We start from the raw sequence: 18,027 nt of genomic DNA on the forward strand, positions 1-18,027 counted from the left end.
TTACTGTATATGCATAAGTACGGGTGTGGGTGTGTGTGTGTGTGTGTGTGTGTGTGTGTGTGTGTGTGTGTGTGTGTGTGTGTGTGTGTGTGTGTGTGTGTGTGTGTGTGTGTGTGTGTGTGTGTGTTTTCTTGGTATGTCATCATTTATCCTCCCTTCACAGCCTTGAACTTTGTCTACAGTAGGGAGCCTGCTGCCAGGACACATAGACAGTTTGACGTGAGCGATGTAGCCTGAGAACTCATTGCTTTCTTGGATGCTGATCCTGTTATTCTTGGACACTGTTTTTTAAGGCTGCCACACAATCTGCAAAATTGTTTCAGTTGGAGATGTGTGCTGTGAAAAGTGTTCTCTTGATGTGTTCTTGTGCAGTAGCTTTGACATAAACTGGTGTCATTATGACTTTGTAGACCAGAAAGCTTGTGGCAATATGACATGAAGATTAGATATTTCATTCTACATATGGAAAGAAAGTACCCATACACACTTCATCCCAGCTTGAACAAAAAGTAGGCCTACGTCCCGTCAATAAATAATCAGATCTATGCAGAAACAGAGTGCTCCTTTTTCTTTATTTAAGACAAAAACACTCCCATAGTTAGTTAGTTAAAAACACTAAAGGTCAGTCGTCTGAGTCCATATAATTAAACACAATAAATCAACATAGTCCGGAAATATAAAACAGCTGTGTGATTTGTGTATTTACAATCATACAATTTCATAAATAAATATATCATATCTTCCATGCTTCTGTCAGGAATTACAGAACGTTTGTGTTATTCAACAGGCTGTCATCCTGCTAATGTAATGGCCATTGGTAGTGCCCTTATTATCTAAAAGGTTAAAGAAATGTAATTCTGGAAATATTTAATTCTCAAATTAGTGCTAAAAATCTGATGGAATGATAAGGTATAATAGATCTATGTGAAAGGTGACTATTTTGAAACTACTAAAGCATCTCAATATTGATTAATTCTGGAAAACCAAAGGCAGCAAACACAATTAACACAGTTAACTTGTAACCTGTATTTTGTGTATGTATGACACATTTACAACACAAAAAGGCTTGTCAGACCAAAACTTCAGGCATACGTGAAGTACCAATCACAGTGTAATGATTCTAAAATAAATATAAGCATTTATTTATGTACATCAAATGTTTAACGGTGTACAAATTCTACACTGGGGGACATCATGGCCAAATTTTTTAATGAATATTTACAAATACATTATGAACATAATATTTACATATTCATGATCTGCACTGTTGATGTTAGTTAACACAAATTTCTGGATTTATGCCATACGGCTATTGAATTAAACAATATGTTTAGCCCCAACCCCACATTAAAAAAAGAAACATAAACAAACACTTTCACTGACTCAACAATAATGTCTTTGTTAGGCTTAGGCCATATGTAATTACCCAAACTCTCGGTCTGTCTAATACCTGTAACACTGTGACATCCTCAAGGTCAAACACATTTAATTGTAAACAGTTAGACACATTAATTTCACTCTGATCTCAGAGAAAGAGGTGTCAAACATTGTAGCCTAAAGCCACCTCAGCACTATCATTAGTATTTGAATAAATCATCTGGTTAAAAGGTTAGCAGCATGATATATAATGCACTTGGACAGCTTCTATTCCAGTACCTAGAACTGTCAAAATCAGTTTTTACTTAGTCAAATAAATATCTCTCTCCAGTAAACAACTCTGTGAAAACCATTGAAAGGCAACTTATGTTTCTGAACCTGAATGAAGACATGATATGCTACACTCTTAGAAAAAAGGGTTTTAAAATGGTTCAGCTGTCCCCATAGTAGAACCATTTTTGGTTCCAGGTAGATCCCTTTTGGATTCCATGTATAACCCTCTGTGGAAAGGGTTCTATCTGGAACCAAAAAGGGTTCTTCAAAGGGTTCTGCTATGGGGACAGCACAAGAACCATTTTTTCTAAGAGTGTAGTCATGGCTCTTATGGTCATATGGTCCCGTAAACCAATTTTTTAAGGCTTTCTGTCATAGAAGAATTACACAATTATATACTGCTCTCACACAGTTGGGCTGAAAGAACAGGAAGCTTGAGAAGGAGTGGATGACAGAAAGTTAGACAAGGCAGAAAATGAGAAAGATACATCTCAGACAGACTGTCCTAAATCTACTGTCTTGGCTTGCAATTAAACACCATATTAGGGAAATTGACAGCAATAGTGTTACCAAGGCACATAGACATACAGTATAAGTGTCAGTGTGTTTAACCGTCCATTTGGATAGTGCTCCACTAGTGAGGCAATGTGGACGATTGGTATAAAAAGCTATGATTTGACTTTGTCCCTGTCTGATGATGTTATAGAGGTAAAATTGGCTCATGTATAGAATTCAAGACGACATTCACTATCAAAGGGTTTCATTTCAACAAGTGGCTCAGGTGTTAGTTTAAGTCCGATTTTGATATTAAAACAATTCAGGAACAAAGAAATTAGTCTAGACATAGTAAAAGATATGATCCGCTCATTATTTCTCAACATTTTGTCAGTCTCGGACATAAGTAAAATAAATACCTACGTTATTTACAATACCTAATTTCTGAATTCTACGTAACAAGAAAGAGAGATTTTTCTCAATTCTAAGTGGTGTTAAATAAAGTTGCAGTCACCTCATATATCAAGGGCACTTCTTCACAAACACAAAACACTCAAATATTACAATTACATTACTGTTCTTTCATAATGGGGTTCAACTTCTAAACAGTCTTCTATTTGTAAGACATTTCACAGTTCAGACAAATAGTCTCTGAGAAAAATACTATGGTGTAGAATGGGCCAATAAAACTCAAGCTTGGTGGAGATGAGTTGATGGTCTCTTATGGCTCTGGATTGTGCACAAATGGGCAAGAAAGACACATGAATGAGAAATCTTCCTCCTTTTCCTGCTTTTCTTTCCAGAGCTTCCATTTGTCTTTGAGCACACAGTGGTTTGGTCAGCGGTATGACACTTTCTCTGCCTTCTTATGTCTTTGAGGTTGTGAGGTAACATTTTTAAAATAAGATTGTCCAGGTAGGTTATATAAAATGTTTCTCTTACTCCTCTGCTTTCTCCTCTTAAAGCGTTTGTGTTGGCAGGGAACGGCAGCACTACGGTCAAGCCTCATCATCAAGACTCACAATCTGTCTCTGAGGGGAAGGAAACAAAGAGTAATACATTAGGTCACTGAACTACAGCTACTGTACAACATACCATAGGCTACATTTGCTAATACAAAAACACTAGCATACTCCAAGTGACATTGAGATTGACTGTGTATGACAGATTGACCTCTTACCGGTGGGTAGGAGTAGCCGTCTGAACTGTGGCTCCTGCATATGTGCACCTGTTCTTCAGTGGTCTTCTGGTAGACTGGGTTTTCAAAGTGAATGGTGTTAGTGTTCTTCAGCCTGTAGTTCCTCCACACCAGCATGGCACCAAAGGCCACCAGACACACAATGGCTGAGAGACACAGAGACATACAGGTCAGAGGGGATTTGTTGATGCTAAAGTGGGGTTTTAACATCATTGGTGTGTAATAATCATGCTAACTGTGTGTCTAAGTCAGTGATGTTAAAGCAACTTACCTATAGGCAGCGCGGTGTATAAAGCTGCAGGGGTTGAAGGGGCTGTGGGTATAGCAGCAAATTCATGGCGGATGTCTGAAGGGAAAAACAAGACAGATTTAGACCAATGATACACCATGTCAAAGTGTGATGTTCCAGGAAAGTCTCATCTTTAAAAATATTCATTGCTGATAACTCCTGCATTTAATGAGAGCACACATTTAAGTCATGCTTACCCTGAGTGGTGACTTGAGGCACTGTGGTAGTCTGGGCCTGGGGGATCCTGGGTCTATCTGGCTGGGCAGGTTGGGAGTTGCATGGCACAGGCTTGGTAGTGCGGGGAGGCGCAGGCGTAACTGTGGTAGCGATGATGGGGGCCTTAGTGGTGGCGCGGGCTGGAGGTGCAGGGGAGGTGTGGGCGGGTGCCGGTGGGGGGTTGGCGGCGGGAACAATGGGCTTGACTGGAGCTGCAGGTGTTGGTGCAGCTAGTCAATATACAGATAACACTTAGGTTAGATATTATACAGGAAGCAAGGGATCATATATTTCCTCTGTGTTATGCTACATAGAGAGGCTGAGGGTGCTAGCTAGATATATACCTGGTACACATTTCCTCATGTCTTTGGCCAGCAGCATGTTGTCAGGGCATGCACAGGTGTACTTGGGGGAATGTATGCCCACCTGGGGGGCTGCCAGACACATGAACTCACAGCCTCCGTTGGCCACCTTGCACCAGTCCCTGCCTGGAGTGGGGCAGAGGGGAGGAGGGGATTAAGTCTGGGTACTGGTTTGTCTCAATAGAAAGCACATTGCTATTGCTATGCTACTGCAGCATTGCAACTTAATTGTAATAGTCTGAGGCTCCAAACACAAAAATAGCACTTTGAATAAAATGCATCCCTGAGGTGCAACCGTCATGCAAAAACCCATTGGTGCCTAACTCCATGGCTACTCTTGCATAAACAAACTACTGATCTAACTAACTATGGGAAGATTAAAAATCTGAGAGACCTGATACATACCAGTTGGCTGTTTGAGGTTGTGGTACAACACAATGTCCTCTGGGGATACCAGGTGCTCTGCCACAGGCTTGATGTCCCTGCCTGTCACACGGTTGGCACTCAGAATGGCATTGTTGCTGACATCTGTCCAAAACACTCTTTCCTACACACAGAATACACAGTATTCCATTTAAACATTTCTAATCTCTGCATAAACATATGAAATATATATGATTATTTTCAGACTTATTTTCATAGTGCCTCATTTAAAAGTTAAAGTTGTAATTTTGGCACTCACCTCAAACACAGTGATGCCTAGGGGATGGGCTAGCCTGTGTTCATCTATAATGAGTGTTCTTCGGCCACCACCCTGGACGTTGATACTGGAGAGGGTGTGCAGCTTGGAGTCCACCCAGTACAGCCGCTGGTTCAGCAGGTCTGACCAGGGGATAGGACAAGAGAAACTAGTCAGACCAGAGTGACCATGCAGAAACACACACACAATTATGCATGCGCACCCTCACACACAAAGGTAGGAAGTTATGAAAGTGCTCACCAAGGGTGATTCCATTGGGCCACACAATGTCGTCTGTGACCAGAGCAGCACGGTCCCCTCCGTTCAGACCTCCCTTCTCAATCTTGGCTGGAGTTCCCCAGTCAGTCCAGTACATGAAGCTACGAGGGCAGGAGAACACATTTATTGAAGCATGTCATCATTCAACAGATATCCTGTGTAGGCTCAATGTTTCAGTCATTATGCTCATTCCTGAAGCCAGTGTGGGACCTACTTGCTGTGGGGGTCGACCACAATAGCGCGGGGCTTGGCCAGGTCATTCTGGAAGAGAGTCTTGCGGCGGCTCCCGTTGGCGGTTGACACGGAGATGCTGCTGCGGATACTGTCGGTCCAGTAGATGTTGCCGTGGACCCAGTCAAAGGCGATGCCCTCCGGAGCTTCGATGTCGCTGTCAATCACAACTTTGTGTTGCGCTGTGTCTGCAGCCAAGTCTATTGAGGTGCTGGATTGTAGGAGAAGGGTGAACAATAGAGAGAAAATATATTTATTATACCATCATCATCATCATTCTAATCATCATCCTCATCAAAATATCACTGGGAGCAATAGGCCTACAACAGGGCTCTATGGATAAAGATAACATGGAAGCTTTGCTCACCTGTAGATCTTCTTCTGGGAGAGGTCAGACCAGTAAATCTCCTTGGCAACCATGTTCATGTCCAGAGCCACTGCATTCTTCAGGCGGGGGATGACACGCGTGTACTCACTCTTGTCCAATGTCATCTTCCTCACCTCATGGCGATTGGTGAAGAACAGATAGGCTACAGTGCCTGTGTGATCAGACGAGAGAGTATCGTTCCAATAACTGCAATGCATGACCCATGACAATATAAAAATAAACTTGATCAAAACATGAGCAAAGTAAGCATTCAGTCTTTCTTAGGTCCAATACTTACCGATGGCCTTGCAGGCTTTTGTGGCTGGGTCGACCTGGTAGCCCTCCTCACACTCGCACTTGTAGCTGCCCATATGATTGACACAGATCTGGCTGCAGATGTCTGGGTTGGCACACTCATCGATATCTGTGGGAAGAGGTACAGGACAGATATGACGTCTGTGTAACTGGCACAGTGTTGGAGAAGGTAAACGGTGGCGTAGAGTCAGACGAAGGGGGTGTGACAGTAACAGCACTGGGTCATCATGGCTCCACAGGGAAGTGGTCCAGTCAGGACAGATACCTTCTCACCCCACTATCACCAGCTTTACACTGCCATACAGGATTGAACTAAGGCAAAGGTATCAATGGGCACATCGCCTGGCACTAGGCCTAAAGGATGTACAGTCTGAAGTCCACATTGGCAAGGACATCAGATCCAATAGGGCTGCTGATTGAGCCAACTTTTTGGGCTCTGTGGACACAAATGCAGCTATAGTGGTAAGGAGTTTAACCTTCACAGTGTTTCTTGTCCGTCAGGTAGTAGCCGGTGGGGCATTGGCACTCATAGCCGATCTTCAGGTCATTGCAGATGTGTGAGCAGCCGCCATTGTTGTACAGGCACTCGTTGGAATCTGCAGGGAGGGTTAGAGGAGAGAAAAGTGACAGTTCAACACACCAGTCCACAACTCCTTCTTTCTTTCAGCAACCACAGCTAGATAGCATTCCCACGGTTTCCATCCAACTCATTTTACGTGAGAAGCTAACCATAGACATGTACATGTTCCATCTTCATACTCACCACACTCTCTGAGAGGCTCATCTGACCAGTCCCTGCAGTCACGCTGCTTGTCACACACCTTCTCCATGCTGATGCACTCCCCACTACGGCACTTAAACCTGGTGGGACCCTTGCAATGGCTCACTGTGGAGGAGAGGAGAGTGTGACTATAACACAAAGGTAGTATTACCATTCCAGTAGGTCACAGGGGTAGTAGCTTTATGTGGGGCAAGAGCCTACCATTGACACAGCCTATTTCATCACTCAAGTCTCTGCAGTCGTACTGGCGGTTACATTGGCGACCGCCGTGGATACAGGTGCCATCACCGCATTGGAAATCATCGGGGCGGCAGGTGAGGCGGCCTATGGAGAGAAGGAGAGATTGAGAGGTCAGTCAAAAATCCATATGCAATTTACATATTAAAGACAGAAAATATTAAAGCGAATATAGCTAACAGAAGTAATAAAAGGGTAATATGAGAGAGGGAATGTACTCACTACAGTTGGTCTCGTCAGAGCGATCCAGGCAGTCGAACCCTCCATCACATTTCCAGCTGCCGTGGATACACTCCCCGCTGCCACATTGGAACTCCCGAAGGGAGCAGGGCTTGGGGGCACTCTCAGGGGCTCGCGTCCCACAGTTCTGGGGCCACTCATCGGAGCCATCCGAGCAGTCAACGTCTCCGTCGCAGGCCCATAGGCGCGGCACACACACAGAGTTGTTGCACTGGAAGGAGGTGGAGCTACAGGTGGTGGGTGGGCAGGAAGCCTCGTCGCTCCCGTCATCACAGTCCAACTCCTCATCACACACAAAAGAGGCTGACACACACTGGCCGTTACTGCAGCGGAATTTGTTATCTGTGCAGCGCTTGGGCGCTGTGGGAGGAACAGAGATGTGTGTGTTAGAGGGGAGCCTCATTTGTCAGGCGTATATCAGTTAGGAAAGAATGGGACTGAGAGGGAAAAGAGAGAGTAGATGAAAGAAGGGGAAATGTTGGGAGGTAAGTTGGGGAGAAGGGTACAATAGAGAGTGGAGAAGACAGGACCACTCACCACAGCTCTCCTCATCAGCTCCATTTTCACAGTCTGCTTTGCCGTCACAGAGCCAGGTACTGGGAACACACTGGTTCAGACGTCCACCACAGCTAAACTCTGTGGTTCTGCATGTTCTGGCCGCTACAGGTGCAACCGAAAAGAGAGAACAACCATCAGTGACTGAAACTGAAAAAGATGTTGAACTAGAAGTGTGGTTCAATCCTCTATTGTATTCCTATTAGCTACGGCGGTATGTGTTACTCACAGCAGGTTCCGGGGAGCTCGTCAGTTCCATCTCCACAATCATCTGTTTCGTCACACACCCATCTCAGCGTAATGCACTTCCCGTTCCCACACAAGAACTGCCTAATCCCGCATACTGTCTCTGCGTCTATAAGGGGAAAACACACGTACCCACACGGTCAGTCCATGACTATTCATTCTGGTGAACAACAAAATCTCAAAATCAAAATGGGCTTTAAGGAGCATTTAACTGACTAACATTTACAACCCCAGATACATTGTATAGTGGGACAATACATTTCTTATGAATGAAATCAATTGCTGTTCTATTTATTTCTGGGAAGCACACAAACCAGACGCTTTCCCGAGAGGACACTGTATATAGCTGCACATTGATCTGGTACTGGTACTCCTGGCAAAGTACACAAATCAGATGCTTTCCGAGAGGGGTCGCGTGGCAAGCCAAGCCCATGGCACTGCAAAGCCTTAGCAAGATAGGACAACCAGTGGTATTTCTCTGCTTTATCATCTACATACTGTCAGGTCAGTCAAGAACACTACACATTATTTGAACACCTGTATCCAGACATCACAATAAACCACAGGAAAAGGAAACATTGTCTGTTTTCTGTAACTCTGTGGATGTTATCTGAGGCAAATACTTGAGCAGACCATAAATCAGAATGTATAGAGTTAAAACAAAAGTGCCAGAGCAGGTTGCATCTGGTGGGTCTCATTTCCCAGCTTTCAGTCATATGTGACAGTGAGTGGGGGAGGGGATGGCTGTTCAGTGGGCTATGGCAGGGATGCTGGTAACACATCAACAAAGAGGCAGGGGGATGGGTGGGAGAGGCCCATTATGACCCTCTCCCTCAACATACACACATATACATGTACAGACACATAAACATGCAAATTCCAACCTGCCTATAGAGGAGGAATGTGGAGAATCTACAACTCAAACACACTGACACATGCACACATACACATACACATGCACACACACTCACACACTAACGTTTACACCTGCCATTGGTAGTGGAGAATGTAGATTTTTGTCAGTAATTGGGTGGTGATGACTGAGGACAAATGAAAAGAGATCGTAGACATACAGTGCTGGCTGCTGTTATGTTCTCTTTAACATCTTAATTTTCCTCCATGCAGTTCTGAATGCTCTTCATCCATCAAACAAAGACATTCTAGACCTCCTACAGCTCTCCACCCAACCCCCTATCTAAATCACCCTAGTTAGTGAACTGGAAGAACCAATTAAGACACTGTACTGTACATCAGTGCCCCTGGCCGCAGAGATGACTCACAGCAGTGTCCAGATGCCACTGGGAATTCCTTATCCTGCACTTAGGCCTCAAAACACTGGATGGACACCTGTTTCTGATAGGAGCCAGAGGGAGGAGCTTGACCAGAGGGAGGAGCTTGAATCACACCACTGGTAGCTGATTGGGTCAAGAGGAAGGTTTGCATGATAATAACAGTAGAGACAATAGTGGGCCAGATACTCTTTTTACTGACCACTGGGGATGGATTTTCAAAACAGGACAGTTCCTGGGTGAGGTGAACCTTTAGTTTCTCACCAACGGTTTCAGTTTCAGGAACAATAATACCTACTAGGGAATTTGGAAAGATTTAACAATTTATGCTCATTGGAGGAAGGCCCATAGTTTGGCCTACATTTTCTTTACTGAGATATTTTGGTCATAAACTGTGACAGCGCAGTTCTGTTGCTTTTTGTTCCGTACTATTCAACAGATGTTCAACAAAAAAACAATTTGTAAGTCGCTCTGGATAAGAGCGTCTGCTAAATGACTTAAATGTAAATGTCAACAGCAGATCTGGGAAAGTGGATGGAAATTAAATGGGGCAATCTAGTACAGATATTTCTCTGTGAACAAACAGTATGAACATGAGAAGTCAATGTCCTCATTCACCATGTCTCCACAGCTAAACAGGTTACTGCTATCCCAGTTCTGGACCCAGCTGTCCCCATGTAAAAGTGTACTATGGGCGGCTGTATTGATGGGACCCTCTTCCATGTGCATTCCCTTTCTTTAAAGGTTTTATCATTAGTGACTTTAATCTTATCTTACCTGGTTGTCTTATCTATAGAGTTCACTCGTGAGTGAACAAGACAAGCCACAAAATAAGAGCAGAACAACACGTGAATGAATACCCACACAACTTAGAGAGAACATAAAAGAATACCCAGATGTGATCACATTTCACACTGCCATCCCTTGGAAAACAGTTTGGGTTCTAGTAACTCACACAATAAACACAATATGACCCTCTAGGGCCAGGTGAGTATATTGACTTAATACCTGCAAACTCTAATTAAAGGCTATCAAAGTCTCTCTCTCTTTTTATCATATCCACCTGTCCTCATTCCCAGAGAGAAATGATGGTCAGATGCAGGCGAATACCCTGCCTTCAATAACATTTGGTTAGGCTTAAAGTTCAGTCCATCAAAGGCTCGGACTGACAAGGTTTACTGATTAACCTTGGGGAGAAATGTAACGTGGCATACTTGTTTGTCTGTCCTCTGATGTGTGGTGTGTTTAATTGATCTTCCGTACCCTATCAGGACAAGCTGGAGGAGAGTAAACAGCTCTGCCCACTGTTTGATGAGCTGTTGAAGCTGGCTAATAAAAGTAAAAATCTCTTAATATGACACTTAGAAGGCATGGACATGGTTCACAGATAGCATGATAAAGGGATTTGCACAGGCTTACAGTTAATCAGTACCACTTTCTAAATAGGTGATGGAACAGCTCTTTTTTGAGATGGAGCATGTCATTCTGCAACTACTTTTATTTATCGCTCAGCATTCTCCATTTAGGCCCTCAGAAAATGTCAAGGCAAAAACGGTATTCTTTCTGATTATTTGCAAAGAGTTTGAATCAAGTTCCCAGTGTGAGTCTCCCATTCGATGTCACATTCTCGATATATCTACACGTTACAAATTGCGCAATATGAGGGATGTCCACTCCTCCTGATAAGACAATGGACAATGAGCACAAACTGTTTCAGACTGCTGATGCTCTCACAACAACACAACTCTGTTGTGTCAATGGATAGGAGTGTGAGAGTCAGTTCCAACACATTCCTGGCACTTTTCCCCAAACATTTCCATACTAATGATAAAACCGTTTATTGTTTACTCCATGTGTAACTCTGTGTTGTTGTCTGTTCACACTGCTATGCTTTATCTTGGCCAGGTCGCAGTTGTAAATGAGAACTTGTTCTCAACTAGCCTACCTGGTTAAATAAAGGTGAAATAAAAATACTGGCCCCAACACTAACACTGGATGTTATTGCATACAGGGCAGATGGTGTTGAACCAATATGTTGGAATGTTGCCTCAAGAGAAATACACAAAAGTCCTGCTTTGTGGAGGTGGGCAAGAGGGATTCCTTTAATTCTCAAGGTGGCCCACCACAATGATGCCATAGGGCCATCAATACATCATGAAAGGGTCAAAAACACGAGTGAACAACAGAGAATCTAGATTGCAATGTGACTGGTTATTACATCAGTTGATGAGAACACATATAGTCTATTGCAGCCTTGCTATGTAGCCTAATTATACAATAACTCACTTGTAATCTGCTGTACCTGAATTTGGAAGATTTTTGCACTTTAAAGCTAGAATGAGCAGTTGAAACAATAAAGCAACACCCCGCCTGTTTTGGTAAAAAGCTGAGGGATGGGCCTGAAGAAATGTAACCTCTCTCAAATTCATAGACACAGCCAGACTATGGATGTAAGGACTGACCATCCATGATATCAACATTATAATTTGAACCATGTTTTGAGACTATGCAGGTTTTTATTTTTTATTTTGCCTATATTGTTTACAAACATTGGAGGGAAAAAAGCTTATATTTTGGGTTCTGATGGGATTCAACAGCTGGACTAAGCTCATTAGGTATGTATAAGTGACACAGCGGTCTAAGGCACTGCATCTCAGTACTAGAGGCATCACTACAGTCCCTGGTTCGAATCCAGGCTGCATCACAGCTGGCCATGATTGGGAGTCTCATAATTGGCCCTGCATCGTCTGGGTTTGGCCAGGGTAGGCCGTTATTGTAAATAAAAATCTGTTCTTAAATTACTTGTCTAGTTAAAAAAATATATAATCAATGGGTGTATATATAATTAGGTAGATAGTCATTGCGCTAATGCTAGTTAGCATTGGCTCGCTAAACTACCTCAAACGTCCATCATACTGGCCACATGGTATCCACGAGTTCATCTGACTCTTGGTAAGTAAATGGCCTCATTGGCAAAATCCCGTAGTATCCATTTAATTCATAAATCCTGACATGGATGTAGCAATGAAGGATTATAGCTTTAAAATAACAATAGCCTACTAACAAAATAATTGTCTTGCACAAAAAAGTATTGCACAATAGTGCAAAACTGTAAACTGCCACTCTTCCCCTGGTGCACTACAATGCAAACATCCTTTAGCCTCGCCCGGCTCCAATTCCACAACAAGCTTTCGGAAACGTCTTGTTGCACATTCTTAAATCTGATTGGCCACGGAATCTCATGGCCAACAACAAATCAGAGGCTGTGAACGTAGATCATTCAAACAAATGCCGGTAAAAATAGATCATGTAAATGTATCTAAAGGTAAATACGAGTGCAATGACAAAATAAATACTCGCCTACGCATTGTGTTCTGATCATAATAAGAAACAATTTGTGTTGCACACTATCGCAGCTTCTTCAAGATGCAACACAAATTTGACCTACATTCTACAAATAACTAGCCCCCTCCCCCGTCGTGATGCGTCAGGCGATGTCCAAGAGTGGGCTATTTAAACATTTCAAATCGATTGATAACTGCCATTTACGATAGACATAATATTTACCAAGAAGGTAGGCTGTGTTTAAAAATATACTTACTTTACCACTATGCATTAATGGAACAAATAACAAATAAACCAAATTAATGGGTAATTATTCCGAAGTTTACGATACACTAGAGTAGACCTATGTTAGAATAAAGATACGTACTTGTTTGGACAACACAGCAAGCCAGGAACACCAACAGCACGCACAGCAGCCGCTCCATAGCCTGCAGCCAAATTGTTAAAATGATTTACACTTTACTCTGACTGTCAATAAGTTATTATGATACAGCTATAACAATGTTAAAACGATTGTTTTATTCTAAAGTCACTGCTTCCAAGCTATTCAGTTCCTCTGCTCTTATGTTCTGGATTCAGATGCGCTTGGGACGAGAGGTTAGACAAGGATGCTCCTGACAGTGTAATCATGTTTGGCAACATCAGAGCAATTTCAATGTGGTCCAGGAGTGGGTTGGAACGGGAGGAGCCCAAGAAGCATAGGGCGGGGTTTGGAGTGGTGTGATCTCTGGAATACAGAGCCTCTTTATCGAAAGGCGTGTCTTCAGACGCTCTATTTTACTACTGTTTAACCCTTGAGTTCATTCTTAAAGCTCCACGCACGAACACACACACACACACACACACACACACACACACACACACACACACACACACACACACACACACACACACACACACACACACACACACACACACACACACACACAGAGGCGGGCCAAGACATACAAATATTTGTCTATAAGCTCATTCTGACAGGCGCTTCTAAGTATTCAAAAGCAGGATCTCCCTGGTCAAAACAATAGATAAAGATTGTTTGAAGTTTTGGTCATAACATGTTTCCTTGCTTTTCCGTGGAGTTGGTAAAAGTGGTAACTATAAAGGTGATTCTTAATAGTGACAGGTTCTACATATCTATCTTGTGACATTTTGATAAAACTGTACATTTTCATGACTCAGCTCAATCCAGACACAAACAGAAAATGACATAGGCTGTTGGGGTTCCTCGAGGTTGTCCCTATGAAATACAACAGAACTGAGTGGGGGGAGAGAAGAAAAATAAATAGGATGTTAGTGAACCAAACAATAAGCACAGAACATGTGATCAGGTCTATCATGATGGCCTTGAGGACTAATTCTCATCTAGTTTGTGCTTGCTCTATCTATTTTTAATATTGATCTATCCAATGTCCATCAGTGTGCAATGACGCACCATCTCTTAAACAAAAGACAAAAACGCCACAGCCAAACGACTGTTTTTCCCTCATGGTCAGAGCGGCAACGCGTGACAACATAAATAATAGCAAAACAAGTGTAGTCAAACTGCTCTAGTTCTCATGGGTCTGCTGACCCGACCAGTATTAGTATGACATCCTGCTATGCCTCTGTCAACCAGTAACTGACTACAGCTCCCTATATTATTTCGGATCTAATAGAACAAGCTAAAAACTGTAATCTAATAGTGGCTTCACATCAGAGTTGAGGATCTAGCTACACACAGTAGCTGGAAATAAGATGGCAGGAGAAGCCAAGGCTTTGATGATGACAGCAAATTATATAGCTATTACCCTCTCCTTCTGAAGCAATGGTGTTTTATTTAGTAACAGGGAGTGGTAACACAGATGTAATCAAGATTATGTCAGACAGATTTGGATCATACTACACTACATCAAGATGAAAGATTAACAGTTCAATTTCATGTTACAATACCTTACAAAAGAATCATTGCTAATTGGTTTTTACTCCAGGATTGAGATGTATTTCCTTCACATGGATTCTGAGAAAGCTAACCTACATTTGAGACCAATAATAGGAGTTGACAGTCACACAACTCTCTTTCCTCTGGTGAGAGTGGGTCCTCTCAGTGACCGGCCCTTGAATAGCCCACCATGGGGCATGAAAGCTTCTAAAACTGTGCAAAGGAGAACCACAGAAGTGCCTAATGAGACTGTCATTAATTGTGCTGCCCTCCCTGCTCCCGCTATTGGAATGCTGATGGAGCAGATACAGTGACATTTCACATTCTTAAAATAAAGTGGTGGTCCTAACTGATCTAAGACAGGGAATTTTTACGAGGATTAAATGTCAGGAATTGTGAAAAATTTAGTTTAAATGTATTTGGCTATGGTGTATGTAAACTTCCAACTTCAACTATATATCTCCTTCAAATGTTGATATTTGAGTATTGATAACATTGCAAATGCTATATAGGCCTAAATAGCATTAACGATGATATACAGTTGAAGTCGGAAGTTTACATACACCTTAGCCAAATACATTTAAAATCAGTTTTTCACAATTCCTGACATTTAATCGTAGTAAATATTCCCTGTCTTAAGTCAGTTAGGATCAACACTTTATTTTAAGAATGTGAAATATCAGAATAATAGTGGAGAGAATGATTTATTTCAGCTTTTATTTCTTTCATCACATTCCCAGTGGGTCAAAAGTTTACATACACTCAATTAGTATTTGGTAGCATTGCCTTTAAATTGTTTAACTTGTGTCAAACGTTTCGGGTAGCCTTCCACAAGCTTCCCACAATAGGTTGGGTGAAATTTGGCCCATTCCTCCTGACAGAGCTGGTGTAACTGAGTCAGGTTTGTAGGCCTCCTTGCTCGCACACGCTTTTTCAGTTCTGCCCACAAATTTTCTATAGGATTGAGGTCAGGGCTTTGTGATGGCCACTCCGATACCTTGACTTTGTTGTTCTTAAGCCATTTTGCCACAACTTTGGAAGTATGCTTGAGGTCATTGTCCATTTGGAAGACTCATTTGCGACCAAGCTTTAACTTCCTGGCTGATGTCTTGAGATGTTGCTTCAATATATCCACATAATTTTCCATCCTCATGATGCCATTTATTTTGTGAAGTGCACCAGTACCTCCTGCAGCAAAGCACTCCACAACATGATGCTGCCACCCCTGTGCTTCACGGTTGGGATGGTGTTCTTCAGCTTGCAAGCATCCCCATTTTTCTTCCATACATAACGATGGTCATTATGGGCAAACAGTTCTATTTTTGTTTCATCAAACCCAGCCTTGTGCAGGTCTACAATTTTAGCCCTGATGTCCTTACACAGCTCTCTGGTCTTGGCCATTGTGGAGAGGTTGGAGTCTGTTTGATTGAGTGTGTGGACAGGTTTCTTTTATACAGGTAACAAGTTCAAACAGGTGCAGTTAATACAGGTAATGAGTGGAGAACAGGAGGGCTTCTTAAAGAAAAACTAACAGGTCTGTGAGAGCCGGAATTCTTACTGGTTGGTAGGTGATCAAATACTTATGTCATGCAATAAAATGCAAATTAATTACTTAAAAATCATACAATGTGATTTTCTGGATTTTTGTTTGAGATTCCGTCTCTCACAGTTGAAGTGTTCCTATGATAAAAAATTACAGACCTCTACATGCTTTGTAAGTAGGAAAACCTGCAAAATCAGCAGTGTATCAAATACTTGTTCTCCCCACTGTATATGAACTGTAACGCAGTAAAATCTTTGAAATCTTTGCATGTTGCGTTTTTATTTCTGTTCAGTGTATTTCATTTTTCAGGTGAAAATCCATCAACAATCATTGCCACGATAGCACATTGATAGTAGTCAGGGACAACTAACATAGCGAAGCAGGGCTGGGCTTGGTTAAAGCCCTGGATGGGAGACCAAAGGGTAACTGTAGACGGAAGGGGTTCTGCCCAGCCTGTTATTTTTTTTCTTCTGATAGTGGATATAACTTTGAAGATCTGACATTTTTTTAAAGGTATTCTACATATTTTATACAAGTTTTATCTATGTTGGAATTTGGTTACCATGATAACAAAATCCTGTGGTTGAAATTTCACCCTCAAAACAACAGTTTACATTGATGACTTTTTTCAAATCCAATGTATTTTCCATGTAGATTCCACATCACAACACATTGACAAATTACATTGGAACAACATTGATTCAACCAGTTTGTGTCCAGTGGGTTGGCTGGGAATGAGAGTCGTTTCTCCCTCACAAAAGAGGAGACATGAGAGTCAGATTAGGATCCTCCAGCTGCAGTAGAGCCTGTTGGCCCAGTGAATCATCTTGACAGACCTGGGAAGCATATGCTGCGTAGACATTGGGTGCCTTGCACTAGATGCATTATAAAGTTAAAATTAGGAAAGCACTAGGTTCTTGGCATGTAGACTAACTAGTCTGATGTTTCATGTGGAGGCCTTCACCTAGCAAAACATCAGTCTGTAGACAACAGGGCAATCCATCACCAACCAGTTGGAAGGACTGCCATTATTTATTTGGCAAGACTTAACTATCAAACACCAGAAAACACATGGCTCTAATATCTCAATACAAAAACATGGTTTTATTTCTAATGGGAGGGAAGCGGTATGCTTTAAGAATTGTTTTACAATGTTCTGCCCTTGGACAATTGGATAAGGCAGAGATAAGCGATACATTGGGTGGATACTGAATAATATATAGTAAAATGACTACATTGTCCTCAAATGAGAGTTTGTGTCCAACGCTCAAGGTCACTTCTGTTGGAACCTTGCTGTCCAGCTTTCTCTCGTATGTCACGAGTCTTGGAGATATGACAATGTGAGACAACTTGTGCAGATACATGTTGAAACATATAACCACTGGTTGCAGCCCCTCCGCCTTGCCCTCCACTCAACCCCTCAAGACAGCTCACATCCATGACACACCCCTTGTTCATAACAGACCATCTCCTCTTCCTGCCTGCCTACAGTGCAGTGAGAGGAACTGTTCCATTGGTTACTTGGTTCTTCCACCCCTGTGGGTCACCAGCTGTAAATCCTGTACACTGATCTGTTCTCCTGGTTTCAACCATCACATTCTTTTCCATCTCTCTTCAGATTTCACCTCAACTTCACCACTACTGACCATCATCCCTCCTAGCAAATAAGCTTTCTTATTGGAATGTATTTCTGATCAATGACAAAGTAAAAAAAAAATCACAAAATAAACTGGCCATGTTAACCCATATACACATAGGATAATAAGGCTAGTCAGAGGTTGGTCCCAGCGCA

General features: G+C 42.3%; 1 protein-coding gene across 1 annotated transcript; it reads right to left on the reverse strand.

The window, feature by feature from the left end:
- Nucleotides 1-1,192: 1,192 nt before the first annotated feature.
- On the reverse strand, nucleotides 1,193-13,416 carry LOC139576162 (low-density lipoprotein receptor-like). Its single transcript, XM_071401911.1, has 18 exons — nucleotides 13,142-13,416; nucleotides 8,124-8,249; nucleotides 7,877-7,999; nucleotides 7,322-7,699; nucleotides 7,064-7,186; nucleotides 6,845-6,967; nucleotides 6,558-6,677; nucleotides 6,065-6,190; nucleotides 5,767-5,938; nucleotides 5,383-5,610; nucleotides 5,151-5,269; nucleotides 4,893-5,032; nucleotides 4,616-4,757; nucleotides 4,193-4,336; nucleotides 3,830-4,078; nucleotides 3,615-3,689; nucleotides 3,326-3,489; nucleotides 1,193-3,176 (listed from the first exon to the last, which is right to left on the reverse strand). The coding sequence occupies exons 1-18, from the start codon at nucleotides 13,197-13,199 to the stop codon at nucleotides 3,144-3,146; spliced, it is 2,643 nt and encodes an 880-aa protein (XP_071258012.1). The 5' UTR covers nucleotides 13,200-13,416; the 3' UTR covers nucleotides 1,193-3,143.
- Between the last annotated feature and the right edge of the window lie 4,611 nt (nucleotides 13,417-18,027).

This window comes from Salvelinus alpinus, chromosome 1, assembly GCF_045679555.1.
Source record: "Salvelinus alpinus chromosome 1, SLU_Salpinus.1, whole genome shotgun sequence".
Classification (NCBI taxonomy): domain Eukaryota; kingdom Metazoa; phylum Chordata; class Actinopteri; order Salmoniformes; family Salmonidae; genus Salvelinus; species Salvelinus alpinus.